Below are 25,649 nucleotides of genomic sequence, written 5' to 3'. Positions count from 1 at the left end.
GGCATGAGAGACAACTTTCAAATGGCTTCCATATAAGGAAGAGTAAAGTCTGTGAAGGGGAAAGGGAGGGCAGCTGTGGGAAAGCCACCTCAGAGGCCACGCCTCCTTGTCACCAATACAAGAGTCAGGGGCTACAATGGCTGCTCTACATCTTGGACCACTCTGCAGGTCCACTAAAGACAAAATTGGTCTTGCTGCTCCTGGGGCCAAATGGATGAGCCCCCATCCACCCACCACCTATTTTAGGACAAGCTGTATAGGGGCAGGCTATGTGGTTCCTTATAGCCTCTCTGGCAGATGCTAAAATGATTGACAATGCCTTCTAACTATAGATCTGTTATCTTTTTCTGAAACTGAGTCTTTAGCCCAGCTGGCCTTGAACTCGATACACAGTCAGAGATGACCTTGAACTTCTGCACCTCCGGCCAACACATCTCCATTGCTGAGGTTATCAACATATGCCACCACGCCTGGATTTATGTGTTGCTAGAGACAAAACCCAAGACACTGCATGCTAGGCGAGCACTCTACCAACTGAGCTACATCCATAGCCCCAAGCACTTCTATAAGAAATGAAAAAAGCCACCCATGGGAGCACATCATGTCCCTCCATGTGACTTTCCTCTTGCTTCCTTGGATGGGTAGCCCTTGCCCCTCAAGGCCACCGAAGAAAAGACTTAGAACTGGAAAGAGAGCATGCTGGAATAAATGCATCACTGCAGCCAGCTGGGAAGGGGGGGTAGGGGGCCACTTTGGGGGAAGGATATTAACAGTTGCAGCCAAGCAGAAGTCCCTCATCACCTTTAATTCTCCCACAGGGAGCCTGTCCGGGTTGAGTTATCTTCCATGGGAAGGAAAAGCCGCCCTGGCCCTTTTAACCTAACACGGATCATAGAGCAGAGAAAATATAACAGCCTCAAACCACTAAGCACTCTTCAAGTAGACTCTGCAGCCTGCCAGAGAGGCAAGAGGGGGCTGGGTGAAAGAAATGACATTTATGTTTTCTAGAGAAAGCAGAAGGCTTCCCCACTGGGCAGAGGCTGTGGGGTGAACCTGGAAGGGCATTTCCTGCAGGTGACCTCGAAGATAGGCTCTGAGAGGCTCAGGAGGCAGCCCAGGGCACCCAGGGAAGGATGGTGGCAGAGCTGCCCAGGTGAGTGCACACAGGGTACTTCTGTCTCTCTCCATCACAGACCCACTTGACTACTGCAACACACAGGGAAGAATCCAGAATCTTGTAATTTGCCCAGATGGTGGGAGCTCCCAATTGCTCCTTCTCCAGAGACAGCTGTTCAACCACTGGGCCATATGGTTCTCCTTGCTCTGCACCCGCTCCAGGAAATAAAACACTTTGTACACGCAACTCTGCACATCTCAGATCCATCTCTTGTTCTGAGCAGGTAATTAAGACCTCCAGCTGAGTCGCTGCACCCTGAGTGGCTGTCCGCATACCATAGGCCACTTTTAAAAGCTCCATCGATGTTTGCATGATGGTGAGGTACACTAGCTCAGCTTTCTTCCATTGTCACGGGACCTAAGACAGAGCCCCAGACACACCCGGAACTCCTTTAGGGTCACTTGTCATCAAAGACAGGTATCTTTCTTCCCACATGGAGAGGAAAACTTTACATCCTTTGAGTTGATGAACTGATTAGATGACTGGCAGTTACAATCAAGACCAGCTGTGCCCAAGACTCAGCCTTCCTCAGGGAGAGTCAGAAGACCTTTCCCACATAGGTAAGGTCCTCAGTGCCACACTCTGGGATCAGGATCATCATTTCTTTCCAAGACACCTGAGGGCTGAACCCTAAACTATTAGTGAGGCCCCAAAGCTGGGACCAGGCTTCACTGGTCATAGCATGGGCTGCCAGCCACATACCTGAGACACTGAGCCTGGTGATGTTTCTTTGCAATCCTTTCCAACAGTTCCTTTAGAAAACCAAGCAGAGGCCTTTGCCCCACCTTGCATCACCTACATCTCCCAACACCTGAACTGGCATTCCACTTGCCAAAACTTAAAAGGAAACAGTGGGTGACAGGTGTAAAATCCCACCCCAAAATGTTTTCCCTAACCTTGTTTGCAAGCCTGGCCAGGTGGGAGTACTCCCAGCTTCTCACACAGCTGAGGGAACTGTCAAAGAGCAGCTACTAAGCAGGGTCCCCAGCCCAGTCTCCCACCCAGTGGCAACAAGAAGTGACATGATGTGGTACTGTACCACCCAGATCATGAGTGCTACTGACAAGGGGAGTGGAGGCAAGGGGAGAGGAACACCCCTTCACACCTGAAGTTCAGTCTTGGTTTTTCAGACATTGTCACTGATGTACTTGGCACCTTCCAGTGTGAGCCATGGAAGGAGTCATTTGCTCCTCCGAGGAGCTTTTACACATCTTGGTTGTAGATGTCAGCGGGTCACTATATATTTTTCTGTCACTGTTCGAGACAAGGTTTCACATAGCCCAAGCTAGTCCAAAACTTACTATGTAGCTGAAGACAACTTTGGGTTTCAGATCTTCTTGCCCCCAGCTTCCAAGTGTTGGGATTACAGGCATGAACTGCTGTGTTCGGTACATGTAAAGCTAGAGATTGATCCCTGTGTATGCTAGACTACCACTCTGCCCTCCTGGTTGCATCCTCAGCCCCGTGTAGTAATTTTGAGGAGAAGCCTGAGACAAGCATGGTGATTTTCCTCTTCACTCCAGTATTTGTGGAGGCAAATGTCTTTCAAAGTCACTGCCAGGGCTCTGTCCCTCAAATTAGTGATATAAGTCAAGTTTTCCCTGAAATGGAGCAGATTTTTATGAGTCCATGAAGACCTGTCAGCTGTTCCAGATGCAGGAAGAAGTGGCTGGCCCTGGGGAGGCCCATGATGCTGTGGCCACAGATCCTGGCTATGTACCCAGTCATATACAAACAAGCTGCATGGCTTTTCCAAGGAAGGCTACACCCATTTCCTAATCTTCTTCATTACTCGTCCCCTCTTGGGTGCCTGCTCTGATTTATCCCCTTGAGTAGGGTTAGTACACTTTCCATTCTCAACCATCCAGTAATCTTGGCTCTCCTGTTAACTTAGCCCACTCACTCCAACATGCCAAGACCATGCTTTCAAATCACAAGTATCAGACCCTGTGAGCCAACTGGTCTTTTTGACATTACACACAAGAAGGCAAAGCCTCAGAGAGACAGAACCGTGCATCTGCTCATCAGGAGTATGCCGAGGCCTTATTGAGAGTTTAACTCATCAGCAGGCCAGGCTCACAACCGATGCCTCCTCCAACAGAAGGGGGGCAGCTTGGGAGAATACAGAGCCTTCCTTGTCCTTGGAGTCCAAAGTCAGCTAAGGGGAGAACTGAAGAGTAGTGACATCTGTGAGTGTTCCTTTAAACAAAACCACACTGCTAAGCATCAGATAACATTTGCTTTAGAGTAGAAGAGATTTGAACCCGGGAACTAGTAGGGAATGTAACCTGAACCCAGGTCTGGCTTCTGGGCTGCCACACACAGATGCAATGTGGTTTTAAAGGAGGAGCAGTGCTCTGATTAGAACTAGTTAGGGGAGGTCAAAGAAGCTCTTCCACAAAATTAATAGAGTTTGCCCCAGGGCCTACACCTGCCACATAGTTTTGGAGTCCAGAGAAAAGAAAGTCCAGATAGGAAAGAGCTGCCAACAGATGAAGGAGAGGCAGATGGAAGGGAAACCAAGGTCCACTGCTTCCTCTGCACAGCCTGGTCCTGCCCTAGCTTGCTCCCCAGCATCCATCCAGCCCGCATCTTCATCCATTCTCCATCCACTCGAAGTGCTCTCTGGAAGTCCATTGTGCAAAAACAAGATTAAAAGGGACGAGCTGAACAAAGCCCTTGCCTCCCTAACAAAGGCTTCTCCACTTAGTAAATTAGAAGCTCTTTCCATCTGACACACTTTTAAAGGGAAATCTTCAATTACCAGGTGCCCGTGGGCCAGAGCAACAAAAGGCTCCACCAGTGACTTTATTCTCAAGCCCAAAGCAGGCATTGAAGTGGTTTTATGTAAGAGAGATACTAATCAAGTCCATATAATTTTGTGAATCCTTTATGGCAGACTGAAGGGCGTTTGAGCCCTGTGGCTGCTTCAAAGAAATTTCTGCAGCTTTTGCGTTTACCTTGCCAAAAGCTTAGCTGAGCAAACAAACAGAACCCTGTAAATCATGGGGCTACTGATTTACTATCAGGCCTCTGCAGTTTGTTTGGTGGATGGGAGTTTGTGAATAAACAGACTAAGGCTCAGGTTCCTCCACCTGGCCATGTCAACAAGAAAAGGCTGTACTCGTTCTCTCTCTCTCTCTCTCTCTCTCTCTCTCTCTCACACACACACACACACACACACGCACACACACACGCACACACACACACACACACACACACACACTCTGTGTGTGTGTGTGTGTGTGCGCGTGTGTGCGTGTGCGTGTGTGTTTCCCTATGCTCATGCATCTGTGTAGTAGTGGCCAGAAGTAGACATTATACATGTTCCCTAATTGCTCTCCTCTTTATTTTTTTATTACATTTTAAATGTTTGTATATGTTGGGGGTGTGGAGATGATGTCACGTGGGTAGAGGTCATAGTGGGCCTACTTCCTCCTCTACTAGGTAGGTACCAGGGATAGAACTTAGGTCATCCAGCTTGGTCATGAGCATCTTTATCTGCTGAGCTCCTCCTTAGTTTTTGAGACAGAGTCTCTTGTTGAACCCAGAGCTTACTGATTCAGCTAGATGGGCTAGCCTGCAACCTCCTAGGATTCTCTTCATTGCTGGAATTACAGGTACACTTGGCCACACTCAGATTTTTTTTTTTAATTTGTTTGTTTTTAAACTTGAGTGTTGGGGATTTGAACTTAGGTCCTCATGCTTATGTGGAAAGCACTTTACCAAGTCAGCCCTAAGGCTGAACTGAAGTTGGGGCCACATCTAGGCAGCCCCCTCTTTCAGTTGGACATTAGGGGTGGCCAGAGGGAAAGTTTTTTTTTTTTTTTTTTTTTTTTTTTCTTTTTTTGGTCTGGCCAGGAGGGAGGGGACATCCCTTGGTACCAAGGCTATCTTCATCCCTGGAAAGAGATGGATGGGGTCTTTGGCCACTCTGTCCCCCCCCCTCCAGCAGGAGCAAAGGAAGTCATTCTGGCTCCCTTGGTAGTGATTCAGAAGTGCCAATGGTTTGCAAAAGGGAAGGAAGAAGTTGAGTGGGAAAGGACAATGGGGAAGGTGACTCTTGACGCAATCTAGGAAGCAGTAAACACAGGCTCAAACCCCACAAGTATGCAGGTAGCACTCCAACATGAGCATTAGTGGGATTTCCCCTGGGCAGACACTGTACATACATTCAGCAAATAATGCTCAGAACACACCCATACCTGTGTCCCGAGAACCCGGCACCCAGGAACATAGGGTTGCCTATGACAACAAAGACTAGCTCTGGGTACCACTTACCACATGCCAGGCCCCATCCCCAGTGCATCCCATGGGTACCCCACCCCAGGTATCCCATGAACTCTCTTCAAGCCTCACACACCAGGACAGTACTATCAGTACCTGGTTTCATAGCTAAGTAAGTGGAGGCTCAGAAAAGTTAGACTTACTTGCCCAAAGTCACACAAGCAGCAGGAAGCAGTCTGGTTTAGCTTGCCTACAGAAGCCCCTCTAGCTAGACAGACTCCTATTCCTCCCTGCACATAGGTATACGCAGCCAGACCTGGAGGAGGCTGCCCATCCTCAGATGTCCAGACATCTCCAGGGATCCAAGCATTCCAGGGACTCGGGTCCAGGCTAGGGCTTGCAATGTAGAAGAGGGTGTGGATTAGAATATTACTATACTCCTGTTCTCTTGGAGTCAGGGAGATGGGTTAGCAGTTAATGAGAAGTTACTGTATTTCTGGGAATCCTGGTTTGGTTCCCAGCACATACATGATAAATTTCAACAGTCTGTAACTTCTGTCCCAGGTGATCTGAGTTCATCTTGTGGCATCCACAGGTGCCTGGCACACATATGGTACTCAGACATACATGAAGGTAAACATCCATACACATAAAATAAAATCTTCAGTCTGGTTAAAAGTAGTTGCTACCTTTTCCTCATAACCCAGAGATTTGGGGGTCATCTGCCTCTCACTCCAGGACACTTCCTAGTCTCTACTCTTTTTAATTAATCAGTGAGAGTGCCAAGTCTGAAGTCACATATTTCTGCCCTTACTCCCAAGTGCAGACAAGGTGGGCACAGAGGCATGTGTGCCACACAAGGGACCTCACCCACCCCCCCCCAGCTCTCCTCCAGTGTTAGTGGACTGGCATGGTAAAGGGAGTGTCTGGCTCCCCAAGCTGATCTCCTCACACCCCCACCACACAGCTGATCAAGGCCCTTTAGAGACAGGTCTTCAAAGACACCAAAGTGCCCATCAGGAGGCAGAGGGAGGATCTGAGCTGTCCTTGTCAACTCTCCCTAAAGCCATTCAGCTTCCCTTAATCAAAGAGCAAGCATTTAGAGGAGATTTAGGGACCTATAACTGCAAAACTCTGATAATGGCCACTCTCCTAAGCCCCACAGGGAGAGAAGCACTTGGTCAGGCAGCCAGCATAAGGAGTTAACCTCTTTCCATCTGCAGAATGTCCTTCCTGGGGAGGCAGAAAACAACAGGCGGTGGCAATACAGAGACCTGGATGGGGTAAGGGGGCTGCAGTGCACAGTGGAAGGAACCCTAGGGAAGCAGGCTATAGGGCACAGGCTTCTGAGTAGAGGACTCTGATTTGTACTTGGTGGGCAGCATTAGAGATTTGTAGGAGGATGTCAGAAACCAAAGGAGGAAGCCAGGCAAGAATGAGTAGGCAGTGGCTGGCTACTCAGCGTCCTGGGAGCTGAGTAGCTCTTTGCTGGCACTTTGCCATCCTCTGTAGACTCTGAGACATAATTTAAGTTTGAGACAGTATTTTTTTTTGTTCCTGTGATAGGATCTCATGTGCCCCAGGATAGTCTTATGCTTGTTATGTAGCTGAAAATGACCTCAAGCTTCTGATCCTCCTGCCTCTACCTCCCAAAGTGCTGGACTACAGGCCTGTGCCACCACACATAGCTTATGGGCTTCTTGGGCTCAAACTGAGAACTTCATGAATACTAGGCAAGCACTCCATCACCAGAGCCATCCCACCAGCCACAAGGACATATATATTTTCAAGTCAGGTAGAACCACTGTAGAGAAAACAGAGACAAGCAAGGGGCAGAGATTGGTGTCCTTAAGACTCTCCTGGAAGATCTCACTGGGCAGAGGACAGAAGTACCAAAGCCTCCTGTGTGCAAGGTCAGCAGGTTCCCTTGGTGAGATCTAGACACATAGCTCTAAAACTATCTAAATCACTCCTCAGCTCTGATCTTTCTTCAGACTGGTATTTAAGTAATCTTTTCTAAGCATCTGAGTTACCTGGAGTTCCCTTCCCAGGCTACAAGATGTGTCTCCCTAAGAGAGCGACAGCATTTGGGGTGGTTTCATCATATACTCATCCAACACTCGCCAGCACCAGATGCCCAGTCCTAGTGACAAGCCACGCAGAAGACTTGATCCCTGTGTCTACGTGAGTAGACGGACAGACAGAGAGGTATCAGAAGCAGTAGGATAAGAATGTCAGAGGGGCACAGAGGTTGTGGGGCCAGAAGAAGAATGGGGTAAATACAGAGCTCATGACCTCAACTGCCTATGGCTTCTAAACAATGTCCAGAGTAGAATCTCACAAGGGCGCTCACACAAGAGGAGTCTGGAGTGACTAGCATGCTCTGTGGGTACCTCACATGAGGTCACTACTCGCTCAACGACTTACTAAGATCTGGAAATCACTTACAAGGGTTCAAGAACGCATCCATGGTAGTTTTAGCACATCATTGGAATGAACTGATTTTAAGGTTTCTGTATTAGTTCTTAGGTGTTTGGTCAATGTGAAACATCAGTGGAAACTCAGCCACTCAGATTTCTGCTCCCGCTTTCTAAGTTCACGGGCTGAGAGCCATTCCCCACTCCAGATCACTCAGCAGGGACCTAATGAGGCAGCTAAACACCTCCTTCCCCACCATCAGCCTTGTGACACCCTGGCCTACCCACTGAAAGTGAGCCTCATAATATGAAGGCCTCTCTCCTACTACCCCATGTCCCAGGATACAGCAGTGCCTGCAAGATGTAAAACAATGTGACAACTAGATATATGGGCACACAGGGAGATGGATGGATATGGCTTTAGGCAGCAAAGCTCAGCACCAGGTGTTAGTGACCCAAGAGGGTGATATCAGCACAGCTCCTGGTGCCAGCTGTAGGCCCAAATCCCCAAGGAGTCCCACAGAGCCACCAGGAGTGCTTCACCCTCTGAGTTTCAGATAGGACCCTCTGCTTGTACACACACACACACACACACACACCTGACTCCCCCAGCTCTGCTACCTTACCCTGGTATTTATTGGGACCCACTTCACAATTTTTAGAAATGTATTAATATGTATTTATTTATGCACGAGTGATGACATACATGTGTGTGGTATGTATGTATGCAGGTATGTATGTGTGCAGGTGTGTGCATCCAGAGACCAGAAGAGGTTTTCAAGTGTCTGGCTCTCTGAATCTCCATCTTGTTCCTCATATTGAAATAAATTCTGTTGAATTGAAAATAAATTCTGTTTCTCAGAATCTGGAGCTAGACTGATGGCCATCAACCCTCAACAATCCTTTTGTCTTCACCATCTCCCCAGCACTGTGGGTACAGACAGGTATAACAATCCTGGGCTTTTTAGGTGTGTTCTGGAGATTTGAACTCAGGTCCTTATGCTTGCACAGCAAGCCCTCTTATCCACTGAGTCATCTGCCCAGCCCTCACTTGGGCACATTTTTAAGGATCACTCCAGTGTAATCCAGACCTTCTCCTTGCTACCTCCTTGACTACCCTTTCAGTTAAATCCCATTTCTGTCTTTTGCCATCCACCCTTCCTGACTGGAGAAAATCTCACTGGAAACTAAAAATACAGCATCAAATGCTACACCTACTTGATCTTTTATGTGGACACTTACACATGCCAGTGGCCTCTGTGAACCTCCAGTTTGTTTTCTGTAGGACAATGATATAGCTTGCTTCTGCAGTTTGGCTGAGCAAGCAAGCATGCACTAGACTGTGAGCATAGAGGGCAAACCACGCCCTTACACCACTGTGGTCAGTATTACTGACACTGGAAGTTGGTGACCGACCCAAAAAAGTACTGAATTAAATGTCACGTGCTCTGTACAAGGCCTCTACTTTGCCACTCAAGATAAAACAGAGACAGCCCCATGTGACAAGGGGGGAAGGGCTGATGGAGGCTCATCATGCTACTAAAGTCCCCCCAAAATACAGTAAAACATTTATTGAAATACAGCTGAGCTTTGAGAGAAAGAGAAATTCCAAGTCTGAGAGCAAAGAGACTTTATAGGAAAAGGGTAAAGTCAAGAGTTAGTGCCAAGTCAGCACAGGAAACATCAGACCAGGCCATCAACCCACCTCCTTGTCTTCCAGCCCATGCCGGGAGCCAAGGGTTTAATGCCCACACGAGGCAGAGTTGGCATCAGGAGCTTCCAGCTCCAATCAGGAAAACTTGGACAAGCTGCCTACCAACCTGGGGATAAAACAAAGCAATCCATCCTGGGGCTGAAGGAGGTGGAGTCTCCCACATAAAGAAGCCAGGGGAGGGGCTGGGAGTGACTGCTTCTGGAAGTTCAGTCTCTAGGGGTTGTGGGGCGGGGGTGGAGGTTAACAATGTGCTAAGACTAGCCAGGAATGGTATCTGTACCATACTGCACTCAATGCCACCAAACTGTGCACTTTGAAATGATGCATTCCCTGTTACACGATTTTCACATCAATTAAACAGAGGAGAAAAGAAAAGAAACCCCAGCAACCCTTACCTTCACTACACGTAGAAATCCTAGCCCAAGCCATCAGATTAGAGGGAAAATGCAAAGGCTGTGGACGGGGCCCCTGTACAAGCAGGACGCAGGAGAGAAGAAGCTGGAAGTCAGATGTCTAAGAGCTGAGGCCATGGCTCAGTTGCTGAAGTGTTTGCCATACAAGCATGGAGATTTGGGTTCAAATCTCCAGAACCCATGTAAAAGCCAGGTACACAGTCCACACCCACACCCTGGGGAGGCAAAGACAGGAAGAGTCCTGGAGTCCACTGGCTAAGACCAATCTAGCCAAATGGATGAGCTGCAGGCTCAGTGAGAGACTGTCTCAAAAAATAAGGTAGAGAGTAACTTAAAAAAAAAAGACACCCAATATTGACCTCCATTCACATACATACTCATATGTATACATGTGTACTGCAAACATGTACGCAACCACAGACCACACACATATACACACCACTTTGTATTTAAAAAGTGACTCCCTCTAAGAGAAGACATTCTATCATCTTGGCCACTCAGCACGTGCCACAAGCAGGAAAATGGTTGCTCCAAAGATTTGAACTAGCAGAACTAAAAGCTCAAGACAGAAGCATCTAGAAAAGGCTATAAAAGGCACATGTTTAGAATAACTAAAGCCATAAACACAGGAACAGAACTGGTCATGAGAAAGGACCTACAGAAAAACAAGCTTGTATTTCTGAGACAGCTTCAGTAAACGCCTAGGAATGAACCAGCCATGAGCAAGTGAACTTCAGACCTCGGCAGACAGGTTAATTAGCTGAGCTGTAGAATCTAAGCAAAGGATCTGAGGCACTCATTCAAGACAAGACACTGGAAATATGGGGTGAAACATGAAGATCTAGAAGACAGGACAGGGGTGGGGAGGGGTGTGAGAGGCCCTGACACCCTGTGACTCTAAGGGGAGGGGCAGGCACAGGGAATGGGGGAAGGAGATTAAGGAACCATGACTGAGAACATTCCAGACTGCTGAAGGGCACGGATCCTTACCTTGAAGATGCATGCCTCTGAGAAGTAAAAGACGAAAATAAAAATAACTCCAGGGCATGCTGCTCTTCCAGAGGACACAAGTTCAGTTCCCAGTACCCAGGTTAGGTGGACCGCATGACCTGTCTCTCTAGCTCAAGGGTGTCACAACTGCTAAGCCACCATCTAAGCCAGGACAGACTCAGGTTTCCAGAAGAGAAAACAAAAACAAAGGAAACCCTAGGTCCTCCCAGAAAGAACTATTATTAAAGGTCCTTAGGACCGTCTAAGGAGGTACCACACTAGTAGAGAGCTGAGTAAGCATGCAGGAGGACCCAGTCACCCTCCCTCCCCCATCCCCCGGCCCAGCCCCTACCATCACCACCACACAAATGGGCGTGGTGGAGCCACCTAGATCTTCAGAACCTTCAGGAAAAAGACCGGAAATAGCCATGAAGGAGAACAATACACCAGATGACAAGCAAGGTGCTTTGAGAACATTATGTGCTCGGCATAAGTGATAATTGATTGCACAGCATGGCTGTAATGGGGGTGCTGCTCAGTGGTTTTACCTGGCATGCACTGGGTTCAATCCCTAGCATCAAAAATAAACAAAGGCTAGCAGCCCAGTAATGAAACAACAGTACCCAAGCCACAGTTCTAGGACAGCGAACTCACCAGACTGCAGTCTTAGTCTCCCCAACACACATACTCTCTGTGCCCCCATCCTCCAAACTTCCCCTGTGCTTCCCTTTAGCATCTCAGCCCTTTTGACAGCCAGCCCCCAATTCTATAGAGCCCTGCCTGCTGTTAGCCACATACCTGCCTTGAGTTTCTGCTTAGTTCTTTGACTTGTGGATTACCATGCAAAGCACAATGCAGGAGGCAGACTGGTGGCCCTCAAGGCAGCCAGGAATGCCAGAAAACACTCTCCTGGATGTTTGGGGAGGCTAGCTCCCCACCTTGAAAGAAAATTGAGTCAGGGGAAATGGAAAAACAGGGGAAGGGGCCAACAGAAGCCAACTGGGCCACTCCTACAGTCCCTGCTTCTTCTCCTTCTGCTCTTTGGGGGAAGGTCTGATTGTTAGGCATCTGGGAGGCACCTACTTGGCCTCTAGACAACCCACACTGAAGGTGTAGGTGCAGGAGCATGGGGAACTCACCCTTTTTCAGAATAGCACCCAGGGTTCTCCATAGGAGGTTCCCAGGAGCAGCAATGGCAGCACTAGGGAACTTGTCAGAGGTTCAGGTATGCAGTCTACTATGAAAACAGGTCTCCAGATATTCTGAGGAGCCAACTTGAAGCCACTTACCTCTGAGACAGAGTATGCAGAGGCTGTTTTAAGTTAACAGGTGCTGCAACAATATTGTTGGGTAAACTGAGGCATACTATAGGACTCTGGGAAACTTTGGTGATGCTCATTAAATATCCTTGGCTTCCTGCCTTCTAGATTAACCAGAGCCTACTTCTCTGTGCCCTGGAATCCTACAGAATTCGAATAAGAATGTGCCACTGGCCAAAATTTGATGTTGGCAAGGAGCTGGCCTCAGAGAGCCCAGGCAGACAGAAGACATGAACAAGAAACCAAACATTACTATTTGAAGCCTCTGGGACGTCAGTGCTTTGTGTTACTGCAGCATAACCCAGCACATCCAGTCTGATGCTCAGCCAGTGTGTTTAAAGAGCAGAGCTTCATCTCAGCACCACACTGTCTTGTAGGTGACAGTCTGCTCGGCAGAGACATAAAAGCAGCTCCACACAGGCAGAGACACCAAGACTGTTTCAAGTAGAGGAAGAAAGACACTTGTGCCCTGTGATCTTTGGGAAATCTTTGATACTTAGCAACCAAAGGGGCATTCAGCTGTGTGTACAAACCGTAGAAAAATTAGAGTGTGACCCAGGAAAGCAGAGGTGAGCAGTTCTGGTGCTATGCTCCAGACAAGGATGGCAGTTCTAGGTGGAAGAAATGGGACAAAGAGACACTGTTCCTCTTAGATCCATATTCTGCTCTCCAGAACACTAAGTCACCATGCCTTCTCTTCCTCTTCCTACCCACTGAAAGGCTCAGAGAGAGCTAGGGACTTGCCCAAGATGGCACAGCAAGTAAGTGGCAGAATTCACCAAAGCTTTCTCCCCTGGGACACTATCCTTCTGCCTATGAGAATCAAGGCTCTGAGAAGGTTAGCTGAGGAGCAGAATGACATCCCCTTCCCTGCCCAGAGCACATATCGAAGCTGGATAAAGTCTTCACCATACCACTGCAAGGTCTCCCTCTCACAGGTTCTCCCAACCTGGAGTCTGCATTCCCTCTTGGACAGGTGAGGGAGCCTGTGTAGGGCTGGCTGCCATCCCATTCCTCCCATCTCCACAAGCAGGAAGAGGCTGCTGGTCATACCATTGGTGTCCCCTCGACATTCCTGTCTTGATCCTCAGCTCCTCAGACATGACCTTATTAGGAGACAGGGTCTTATAGAGGTAATAAGGTCATTTAGGAAAGGCTAATCAATTGTGATGTGAGCTCTTATAGAAGGAGGAAATCTGGGCATGTGCGAACACACACACACTCACTCACACACACACACACAGAGGAGAGGCAGAAAGAGACAGAGACAGAGCTTTGCTTTGTTGCTTGGCTTGGCCTCACTCTTGCTGTTACATCTACTGCTGACTCCTGTGCTGACAGAACCGGCTTCTTTGGACTTCTAACATGGACTAGAGAGCAGCTCTTCAGGAATCTCTGGGCCTTTGGCAATGGATTGAGACAGCTGAGACACCAGCCTTCTGAACTGAGGAACTACTGTGTTTTCAACCTCTCTGGTATGAGGCAGCCATTGTCAGACTTCCGGGACTATATTATACAACCCAATCTAATAAGTCCTGTCTTACTTACTTAATTAGAATGCATTTATTCTATTAGTTCTGTTCCTCCAGAGAACCCTGACTAATATGCACAGTGCGCATTCCCAGGGAAATGCTTACAGACCCCCTTGAGTGATGAAAGTCAAAGTCATGACTGGAAAAAACAAAATTGGAAGAACCAGAGCCACAGAGAAGGGAACCTGTGTTTAAGGATTCAGCTCATGCTGGCCCCATTTTATAGGTTTGCAAACTGAGGTTAAAAAGTAAAATCTCACATGGGTTCATGAAGCAAGAGTAGGTCTGTCTAAGGAGTATACAGCCTTGGGAGCCAGACAGCTTGGACTCAAGCCCATACCCTGCCAACTTCCTCACTGTGTGATCTTGGCCAAATTACTTACATCCTCTGTGACTCAGTTTCCCTATCTGCAAAATGAAAGAAACAATAATGCCCTTCTCACGGGGCTGCTGTGTGACAATAAGTGAGACACAGTTAGAATAGTGCCCGGCACATCTTGAATGCTGGGCTCTGCGACTTTGGGGAGTCCTTGGTGTCCCATCCCACTGGTCAGATGTGGCTCTAAGAGACCACCATAGTCATCATCCCAGGAAAGTGAAGAAGTTTGCCCAGAGCCACATGGCCAGTAAGCTGAAGCCAGAGCCCCCACATCTGGGTGTACCTATCTGGGAACCCGTGAGCATCAGCCACTCAGCTCTTATTCTCCTGCTAACACTACCCTTCCTGTTCTCTGAGCAGCTATCATCAAACAAGGAGAAAGTGATGCTTATCTTTCATGACTCTCTCTTCGGTAATCCCTCTATCTCCTGGAACTACTCCTTTTGTTCCAAGCCCCTCATAGGAGCTGTGGTTTGGCCATCCAGCTATGAAGTCTCCCTGCCTTCCTTCCTCCCTCTTCTGCTTCCATCCATTCACCGTTCTACCCTCCCATCCATTAGCTTCATCCCCCCAATGAAGTTCTTTCATGCATCCAGACAGCTCAGCCCTGACCAGACACTTGGAATTCTCTCCCCCACAAGGTCCATTTTGAAAAGATCCATTTCTACCCTACTCCCTTCAGGATCTAGAACTGTCTGCTTCCATCTGCCCTGGTTGGTTGATTTGAGGCCAAAACCATTTTTTTTTAACCAAGCTCAGAGTGTCTTCTAAACACTAATACCATGCAAGGATTTCCAAAGCTCTGGGGTGAGCTGAAGGGCTCCCTCCACTCCCCTCCCATCTCCACAACAGTCCCCACTTACGAATGCAGAAATCCCCATTCTCATAGTAGCCAGGACAGCATTGGGACCTCCGCCGGTACATGGTCCTGAGGCCGCGCCTATACGCCGTCTTATAGCTGATCCTAGGCACGAGGGAGAGAGCCACTTGAAAGGATTGAAAATCAATCCATCCCGTTTAGAATGATATTTGTGTTAAGCTCTATCGGGGATGCCATTCAATAATTACTTTAAAATGCATGGCGGCTTCAAATATGAAAGAACACAATAAAGAAAAATCGATGATGGGATGTAGGCCGCCGTGGTGCAGAATGTATTACCCAAGCAGTGCTGGAGAAACCTGCTGACTTCCCAATCATTTCCAGATACAGGAGCTGCCAAGAAGGCTGCTGGGATGACATTGTGGAGGGCCACAGGAGTGGACATCCTCTGGGGTCCTTAAAAATACCAGATCCTGGACTTTGGGAAGCCCTGGGGGCCTGGTAAGAATGGAACTCTGACAGCTTTGGTGCTAACTGCCAGCTTATGCCTGGGTGTTGGCCTGATCCCTGAGTTGGAAATGCTGCAAGAAGACTCCTTGGGTCTAATGGTGTTTTTCCATATGAACTTCCTCAAGCCTCCTGCAGGGGGCGTGCTGTTCCCTAGCAAGCTGTAATCCTGCACTCAGGCTGCAAAGGAAGGAACTGGAGTCCTGTTGGACTCTTGAGAGTCAGAGAAGACTTGGGTCCTAGTCCTTATGGAGACAAACTTTTTGAGACTTGGGTCTGGGCCAAAAATGTATAGGTAAGATTCTCCCAGTAGCCCCCGGAGTCCAGGCCATTGTCACACCCTATTATCATGCTCCATTAACCCCATTGCTTTCATTTGTCTTTTAGAGCTTCCATTCTTATTTTATGTTCCCCTCCACCCACCACCCACTACTTTATGGATGAGAAATTGATACTCAGAGAGGTTAATGACTTGCTTTCGGTCACACAGCTAATAAATGTCAGGGTCAGACAAGAAGGGGAAATGAGAGGTTGGGGGGGACTATGATTGAGGTATATTAGACTCCTATATGAAAATGTCATAATAAGACCTGTTATTTTGTGCAATTCATATAGGCTAATAAAAAAAAATACATCATCCCAAGAACAGGGCTGCCAGAAACAAGATTCAAACTAGTTCATTCAAATTGCAAAGACCCTAATGCCTGGTACCAGTTCTCTCTGGTGGCTTTCTGGCTTTTCGGAGAATTCTGAAAGAGTAAGATGGGGTGGGGGGCGGTGTGAGGACTGAGTCCTTAGAAGGAGTCAAAGGAGGCATTGATAAGTAAAGCCTCCATCACTGCTGTGCTGCAGATCCAAAATGGCCATTAGAAACAGGAGAAGAAACAACCAGACCTTGAAGGCAGAGTTCTTTCTTTTCTTCTACACACCACGGGGCTGCCCTTGTCTCCTCTGTAGAGAATAAAAAGGCTGGGGGGTCCCTTCAGACTGCTTCACACAGAATCCTGGGCCGGGTTGGGAGGCCAGTCCTTCAGCTGCAGCCTGGACAACCCTCCCAAATCTTTAAAATTCTCACCTCATGACAAATGACAATGATGGCCTCATGGGAAATCTGTGATATTTGGGAATGTGTTAAGCTAAGGTCATTCTACTTTGTCAAAAGCCTGTAATGGGTAAGCTGGCCTCACAAGAAGCTGCTTTCCCCCACACAAGAAGGCAGTCCCTGACCTGGAAGTATGTGTGTGTGTAGCTCTCAGATAAAAAAATGATTCACAGTTGGCACAGAAGTCACTGGGCCATGGGAAGTCCCTGCTACATGGGAAGACTCCCAAGTCTTCAAATGGGGAGGAAAATTTTACTTGCTGATGCCTCAAAGAGAGAGGCCACCGCTGCTCCTGACTCCCCTAGCCTTGTGTGCTCCCAGAGTAGGGAGCTGAACAAGTAGGGCCTGGGGCCAGGCGGCTCTGGGGAGGATGCTGGACAAAGCTACTACACCCCACAGACGGGTGGTGCTGCTGTCTGCACACTCCGGGTCATCAGGAAGGCTCCTCAGAGACTCAATAATTTAGCAAAATTACTCACGTTCCAGGAACACAGCCTATTTTAATAAGCAGCCTCTCAATCACCAAGCCCCAGGGTAATGGAAGGCTGTGCAGCCTCCCAAGACAATGGAGCCACACTTCGGAACAAACTCGGTTCTGGCTCAAGAATACAAGGGATCAGGGCAAGACCAGTGCCAACTGCCACCTCTGCCTCTGGCTATGGCCACAGGCCAGCAACTCTGATAAAACTGAGAGAGGTCAGAAGGGAGTGTGGAGCAGTCAGTACAGGGTGTGTTATTACTGAGTGGGTGACTATTGTGCACAAATGGGGCTTTATCAACTAGGATCAATGAGGTAGTGACTAGAAATGCCTCAGAGTTGTGCACTCCCCTCTTGAAAAGGAAATTGGGGTTCTCATCCACCAACTTTTCATGTTGCTTGTTGAGGGTTTCATGTGCATAAGTTATGAAGCCCACTGCTTCCAACCAGAAGAAAGCAGCTAGCAGCATCTCACAACACCAGCGTTTGAGATTCTAGGCATACAGTACGGACAGCGCACACAACACCTGCTCTATAGGTCTCCCAATAACAAACTAGAGAGTCGGGTACTCATCTTCCACCCAGTCCTCTGGGGAGTGCTTACCGGTGCCGGGTACACTTGAACCAGTTGAGGATATCTGCACATCGTGTATAGTAGATCTGATCAAAGGGGTGTGCATAAGACTCCTGCACCGTCACGGCATAGCTGAGGACCAGAGGAGAGATGAAAGTCATGGTCAGCAAAGGCCAAGCCCACACATCCCTTCTCAGACTTGCCCAACCCACAGTCCCAAGAGCAGGATCCAACTCTGACCTCCCCTCTCAGCTCCCAGACTCCTGTCCTGAATCTCAACTATAACCCTAGGCCACATCTGTGCTGGTTAGAGTTAACTGTTAATCTGATAGAATCTAGGAATTAACTAGAGGATGTGCCTCTGAGCACATAAGTAGGGCACACAGTTTCTTGATCAAGTTAATTGAGGGGGAAGTCCTGACCACTGTGGGTGGAACAATTCCCTGGGCTGAGATCCTAAACCATATAAAATAGAAATAGTGATCTGAGCAACAGCATGCAATAATTGCCTTCTGCTTCCTGACTCTGGATAGGATGTGATAAGCGCTGGCTGTGACTTTCCCACCTTGGTGGATTGTGAGCTTCTGTCGGAATATTTTACTACTATAATAGAAAAAGAAGCTAGACTATACCCTTACTAACATCTGACCCAGGTAATTTTCTTAAACTCTACTTATCAGATAGTAGTGTATTCTGTGTGATTCTAGAAAGCAGATTCAACAAGTCAAAAATATTATATATCATCATATTATATTGGTGCATACCATATAGGCTTAGATATGGAGGCTAGAAAATTTATTAAGTCCAGGAGCTCAAGACAGAATAGGCAATATAGAAGAAGACCCTGCCTCTAAAATAATGACAATGATATGTTTATTTGGATCCTTATGCTGTTTTGGTTTGTTTTGTTTTTTTGAGACAGTTTCTCTGTATAGCCCTGGTTGTCCTAGAACTTGTTCTGTATACCAGGTTAGCCTTGAACTCAGAGATCCACCTGCATCTGTCCCTTAAGTGCTGGTATGTGTACAACCTCGCTCAGCCATTATTGTCTGCAGTATGTATGGGTGATGGTCTTCAGAGAAACTCTGAATGACTTGCCCTTTTACATACATGAAGAAACTGAGGCTGGGGAAGGCAGCTTGCTGCTATCAACAGCCGCTAATATTAACTGAGGCCCCTTTGTTAAAGACTTTAATCCCTTTGAGTCCCATTCCTCTGAGTGTGTTTGTGTACAGGGGTACATGTGAATACAGGTGTGCTTGCTTGAGTGCATGCATGTGGAGGCCCGAGGACAACCTTGACTCTTGTCCCTCAAGATGCCTGCCACCTTGCTCTATGAGACAGGGTCTCTTATTGGCTGGGAACTTGACAAAGAGACTTAGATGGCCACAGTGAGTCTCAAGGATCTATCTCTGTCTCCCTCACACTGGAATTGTAAACACTCATCATGTGTCCAGTTTGTTTGTTTGTTTGGTTGGTTGTTTAATATGGGTTCTTGGAGATCAAACCTGGCCCTCATGCCTTTTAGGCTAACACTGGACAGGCTAACTGTTCCTAGACGATCTTATAAAGCAGGTAGAAGAATTAATCTCAGTTGCAGTGAGGGAAAGAACATCACACAGCCTAACTCCCCAAGTCCTTCCAGTGACCTTCTGATCTAGCATAGCTGAGGCTTCATAGAAGATGTGTCTCTAAATCTCCCAACAAAAGCAGCAATTGTCATCCTGCCTATTAGCTATAACCTAGACCAGCAGGTGGAAGCCACAAGAAAGCTGTTCTGGGCTTCACCAAAGCAGGCTTTTGCTTTGTCACCCTGACCAGGTGACAGGAATCAGTACTCTTGGAGCCTGGCTGCTGATGCATGGCATACACCTCCTGGGCAGGCTGGAGAGCATGTCAGGAATTAATTGTCATGTAGACTGGTGTTCCATGTTTTCCCCAGAAGCCTCACTGACCTGGGCCAGATGGCCGGGCCCAGGCTGTAAAAGCCCATCTGCTTTGCCTGAGGAAACTGTTGGTTCATTTGCAAGGGGGCTGGGTGCTGTGGAGCCACAGTCTGCTCCCTGATGCCTGTAAGGCAAAAGGTTTGAAGTCCTGCAAGGAGGGCAGAAATGGTTGGCAATGCTCATAGACAAGCATGAGCTCTGTCTGACACTGACGATAAAGATGACTCTGAATGTGGGTCCCTGGATGATGCGCCCCAGACATATAAGTATATGCAGACATGGTCCAGATGCCCTGTTCATCGCCAGGCCTTAGGAATCAGGCAGGTCAACACCCACCCCAGCTTCCCAAAAGACTTCAGTTGAATTTCACAGCATCATGATGAAGTTTGCAAGGCCAACTCTTGGAAGGGGTATAAATTAGTCAAGAACCTGGGCCCAGAGGCCTGTGTGGAGCCTATCACTCACTAGTATGCTCTTAAACATGCCATTGAAGTCCCATAAGCCTCTGCATCCTCATTTGAGAATCTATGACATATATGAAGGATGTCACAGATTTCTGTGAGCATTAACAGACACTAGTATATACCTCTCAGGTTGAAAGGAAAGAAATATTTTTTAAAAAATGCTTACCAAGTACACAGTAAGTGCTTACTAGACGCTAACCTTCATCAGTATGACAGGCAATGGTTTTCCCCATGTGCTAGGCATGTACCAATTCCTCCTCCTTACCATGTTGGGGGCAGAGGACAAGTCCTACTACAGAATAAATGCCCCACTTTTGTTGAGCACTTTCAACTTCAGCTTTCTATTCCAGCACTGACTGAGGCAAAGGAACCAAAGGTAGGGGCTATTGATGTCATTGGGTTGGGCCTAGCTTTATAGGTCCTTGGACTGAGTGAGTCCAGCTAGAGGGCCTTGTACCAATGCCAAGTCTCCAACCTGAAGTTTGTGCCCTGCTTTCACAGCTGGGTGGTTTAGTGTTGCTCACTTGCCAACAATGCTAATGAGTGTTGTTCCATCTTGTAGCACCAGGCTTAACCAGCATGGGGAGGGGTGGACAGGAGCTCTACCCTGGTTTTTGTGGTAGGGGATATAACTAACTAAGAGCTCATCCAGCTGGAAAAGTATCCCCAAGTACTCTCTGAGGACCAGGGTATGTCTCTGGAATAGGATAGGCTAGATACATCTAAACACAGTATCAGGGTGGCTTGACTGGAAATTCCAAGAAGGAAGCATGCTGCTGGACACAGGTATCACAGATGGCCTCCTTCCCAGGGGTAGAAAGGAAAGAACTGGGCTTAGCTGCTGGGTGGCTCCCTGTTCTCTCATGCATGCTGTGACTGAAGCTGAAAGCCACAGTCACCAAAAAGCCAGTGTCTCAATAGTTTCACATTCCAACCTCATTCATGTTGAGCAAGTGAGACAAGTAGAGTTTGGTTTCAAGTTCAGATAGATTCGTTGTGAGTCCTTTCATGAGGAATGTCTCTCTGTACCAGAGAGCAACCCAGACTGGAGCCTTGGAAGAAGACACAGATGGCCAGAGACACAGTGGGAACCCTAAAACCTAGCTACTGCATCAGTCTTACCTGGGTGGATGATGGACAGGTTTAGCTGAAGAAGGAGGCCTCAAATCAGGGACTAATGAGGAGTTCTAACTATCAGTGAGGCTCCCCGAACACTGGGAAACAGAGGCTTATATTCACCAACCAGGAGGAAAAGGGAAAATATAAAAGATGTAAGACTGATTCTGAGTCTCTGGGCTGGACTGCATTCACACACCCCTAGTGAGTTTAGTGTGCACCTGAGTTGATGATAACCCCAGAGTCAGAGTTGCCAATATGAAGACAATGATTACAAAGCACATTTGTGAAACTTGTGCCCTGTTCCTCCCACAAGCTCATGAGGATGTTTATTTTCCCTGCTGGATGGAGTTGGCCTTGGGCTCAGAGTTCAGAGACTCCCCCAAGAAACACAGCTAGCAAACCAGGGGATGCCCTGAAGACTTCACAGATCTTTTATATGCTCCCCAGGGCACCACAGAAACATCTTTGCTTCAGTCTTGATGTCATCATAGCTTTGCACAGAACATCCAGGCACCAGACAACACACTGGAACAAACACTGTCCCTCTGTATCCAGCCATTCTTCTTGGTCCACGAGCATCTAGGCTACCTCTGTGCACTGCCTCAGTGAGATGCTTCTCTCTGTCTAGGGGTTGGGCATCCAGCCTCAAGGGCCCATCTTACTTTTCTTCCTCCGCCATCCACTTGCCCCATCAGCTCTTCATCTTAATTTTATTAATTTGATTTATTAGTGTCTAAGTGGCAGCGTCATCCTGGTCAGCATAGCCAATCAATTCTATGGTTTAATTCAGTTTTCCCTGATTGGGTCTCTGGTCATTGTCTTTCTGCTCACCAAAATCAATACTTTAACCTTGTGCTTCAAAGTCAGATCATCTGCAGAGACCTAGCCTAGCCTCTAGAACTTGCTGCTGCAGTCAGTATGAGGCAGGCTTTCTGCTGTGGTCCAGCCACCCTGTCGGAGTTAGCCTCCTTCCCTGATCAGACCAAAAGCAGGAGAGACCTTCCTATCCTCTCTGTGGCAAGCCTTCCACTCCTCCATTCCTGACAGCTGACAGTCCTTGGAGACTATGACAGATATCCCAAGAATGCATGATCAAGACATCTAGGACCACAGTCTATGCCTTCTTACCCTCACCACCACTCAGGCTGTAGACAGGGTAGAACTCCCCCGGCCTCTACTCCCTCATCTGTAAGTGGGTATGCGATAGTTGAAATTGACTTGCAACTGGACTGGATTTGGGTCATGTAAAGGTAAACCCTGTGTGGGATTTCTAGACTGGGTTAACAGAGGTTAGAAGACTCTGCCTAAGGGTGGGCAACTTCCACGGGCTGGTCTTGGACGAAACAGAAAGAAGAAAGGGAGATGAACACAGCTGTTTCTCTCTCTGCTTCCTGCATGTGACCAGCTCCCTCACATTCCTGCAACTGTCCTTGCCTTGCTCTGATGCCCTGTACCCTGGTGCTGTCAGTAGAAACAACCCTTCCTTCCTTAACTTGTATTTCTTAGATATCTTGTCATAGCAATGAGAAGAGTCTCTAGAACAGGTTGGGAATACAAGGGAGGAAGGGGAAAGACAGCCCAACGGGACACTGTCACCCACAGTCAACATGTTCTGGGCCTCGGGAATCCACAGTTTTACCCTGTCCTTTAGTTTGAGCTACCCTGTCCAGCCTCACCTTGCTGGACATCAGGACCTTCACATCCAGTTGCTTCCTCTCACGATTTCAGTATTTCTCTAGAGTGCCACACCCGACATGAGCCCTCCAGGGAGTGGCAGCTCTGAGTTGCCCACCTTACCTCTCCCAGTGGCTACACACATTGGGGTCCTCAGGATTCAGAGTGAGAGCAGCTTGCAGAAGGAAGACAACAAAGAGGCCCACCATGGACGGCGCCATCAGGCCCTGTGTGGGAGAACAGAGAAGTCAGGGGCTTACTCAGACTTTGGCTGTAGCATCTGTTTGGTGCTAAAACTTGGTCCTCCCTCAAAGTGAAGGAATGGGCACTAAACAGACAGGGTTTCCCACAGCTGCCACACAGCAACAAACACTGGATACTTCACACTTACAGCGCTGACTAACATGGCAACAGCTCTGAGTAACTGAAGAGTCTGAGTCATGGATCTGAGATCTCTCCAGGAAGAGGCCCAAATGCAATGCACTGGCTAACATTTCACAGAATTCAGAGCATCCCTCCAACCCCCGCCCCCCAATCTTTCCATAATACAGAAACCCAGATCAGGCCACTGTAGAATCAACACTCTTCCCTCTCTCCTCCTCCTCATCTCTGGCAAGGTTGGACCATCCCATCACTGCCTACTCCTCCTATGCCAAGGAAGAGAAGCAAACTGTATAGCCCATAGGGGAACTGAGCCAAGACCACCTTCTGAAGCACTCTGGGCACTAGCCACCTAGAACTCTGGGTCCCTGCTTCTCTTTCCTCCTATAGGATATCAGAGCCCTGGTGTGGGGCCATGAAAGCCACTCTGGTTCATGGTTGAGGAGGCTAGAAACCCCGGTGACTCTAAGGGACAGTAGGCTTTTCACCTGACTCCTGAGAAACCAGGCCCTGTCACTAGCCACAGCCCTCCATAGATTTGTGGCCATCAATCACATAAGGACAATGCCCCAAGCCCCTCCACATGTAGAGAATAGGACCACAGGTCACATAGGTTCAAGACAGATAGATCTTCATTATAATGAGGTACCTAAAGGCCTAGAGGCTTAGCCAATGAGTTTTCCTCCCCAGACACTCCTCCCTACAAAAGGTATTTAATCTCTGGCCCACCCTGAGAAGTGGGGTAGTTTCACTCATCCACTTTTCTCTATTACAAAAAATGTCTTAAAACCATGGACTGTTTCTTCATTGGGACTCACTGTGGGGAGCTGTATAAAAGACCTTCGCCTATAGAACTGCCATCTAATCTGCCGTAGAAGACCTCTCTGTGCTCCCAGCTGCAGTTGTCACCAAGCCTAAGCCTATAGCTCACCACCATCAAGCCAAAGACTATCCCTGCATGATGAACCAGAGCTCCCCTCTTCCCTCTCAGTCCTGGGCTAGATCCCGCCCATGGCCCCCACGCCATTCTCAGCTCTTCTGCAGCATCCAGCAGCTCCTGAGTGTCCAGAAACATGAGAACCAGATGACCCAGTCCTCATCGCAGACCTGGGGACCCCTGAGCAAGCTCCAGCAGACCATTGATGGCAGTGTGGGGTAAGTGTGGCCCAACTTCCCACTTCCTGCCTCCCCAAGTGACTTAGTGACAGAGCAGACTCTGGACCCCACAATAACCCTACACCCTGGGGTCACCAAATACCACTCCCACTCTGATGCTCAGATCTGGGACTTTAAGGAAGCAGCATGTCCCGATTATCAAGGCTCCTGAAATACCATTGTGTGTCGTTTTTAGTACAGATACACAGTGCTAACTACCTTACTCCCTTAAGTGAGAGTTCTACAACACACAGCTTCATAAGGAGGATAAAGAGTGAGGCATGTGAAGGTGACGAGTGGCCACTAACCTTACTCTCCCAGACCTTATGACCTTACACTACAGCCTTAGAGAACAGCTTCTAGTCTAAATGTTCCCAACCTGGGGACACAGAGCAGTGAGGACACTTCCTGTGGAGCTGGACCTCATGAGTCCCAGTGTTCTTTGTTAGCTGACCCAACACCATGACTCATGGAAGAGGTGCTATTGGAATTTATTTAAAGGTTTTAATGAATCCATAATAGCTTTTTTTTTTCAACTATTGACACTAATATACTTTCCACTAAGCAGGACTGAGGGGTTTCTAGAAAACATTTTGACATTGGAAATCAGTCCCCAGATTTGAAATGGTTGGGTATCTAGCCCACAGGACCTAAGATTTTAGATAAGGGCCATTTACCCCCCTTGGAGGACAAACAAGAATGGCACATATTTGCACACATCTCAGGACACACCTCTCCATGCAGCCCCTTTCTCCTAGAAGCTTAACTGCTCAGCTCCCTGCTTCCGTCATTTCCTTGTTAAATTCTTTCTTAAGTAAGTTCCCTCAGCAACAAGCAAACCATCACAAAATCTGTGTAACCATGGGGTCTAAATTAATGACTAATGATGCAGTACTTTCTATGTACATTCTGTAAATCACCCAGCTAAGAACAGATTTAGCTGGAGAACAAGGGCATCTACAGATCCATTGGGGGAAGGAAGGGTGACTCTGTCACCCCTCTCTAAACTGGCAAAGCCCACGAAATGCAGCTACTCTCCTGGTCCAACCCTCTCTCTTCCCAAGTTTAGCAGCAAAGACTCAGCAACTGCTACACACAACCTGGAGTCCACATATCATAGCTTAAGGGATGCTGCCATTGTCAGCCATCCACCCAACCACTTCATTCTCCACAGGAGAATCAAGTAGACTCAAAAAGGGCATAGTGCTGGAGAGAGTTGGAGAGCCAGGAGAAACATGAACATCTTTTCTATGGGGGTCTG

General features: G+C 47.9%; 1 protein-coding gene across 15 annotated transcripts in view; it reads right to left on the bottom strand.

The window, feature by feature from the left end:
• MEGF11 (multiple EGF like domains 11) overlaps nucleotides 1-23,073 on the bottom strand; it is a gene marked incomplete at both ends in the record, with an annotated part of 202,161 nt that extends 179,088 nt beyond the window's left edge. For 14 of the 15 annotated variants that reach the window (XM_080929893.1, XM_080929900.1, XM_080929904.1 and 11 more), the window contains 3 exons: nucleotides 15,032-15,132; nucleotides 17,680-17,781; nucleotides 22,976-23,073. In XM_080929893.1, coding sequence (XP_080786019.1) covers nucleotides 15,032-15,132; nucleotides 17,680-17,781; nucleotides 22,976-23,073 — 301 coding nt within the window. Of the gene's footprint in view, nucleotides 1-15,031; nucleotides 15,133-17,679; nucleotides 17,782-22,975 lie in introns of those variants that run through there. The other variant, XM_080929895.1, reaches the window with a different exon arrangement.
• Between the last annotated feature and the right edge of the window lie 2,576 nt (nucleotides 23,074-25,649).

This window comes from Micromys minutus, assembly GCF_963924665.1.
Source record: "Micromys minutus genome assembly, chromosome: 16".
NCBI lineage: Eukaryota > Metazoa > Chordata > Mammalia > Rodentia > Muridae > Micromys > Micromys minutus.
This window is presented reverse-complemented; position numbering and strand designations above follow the sequence as displayed.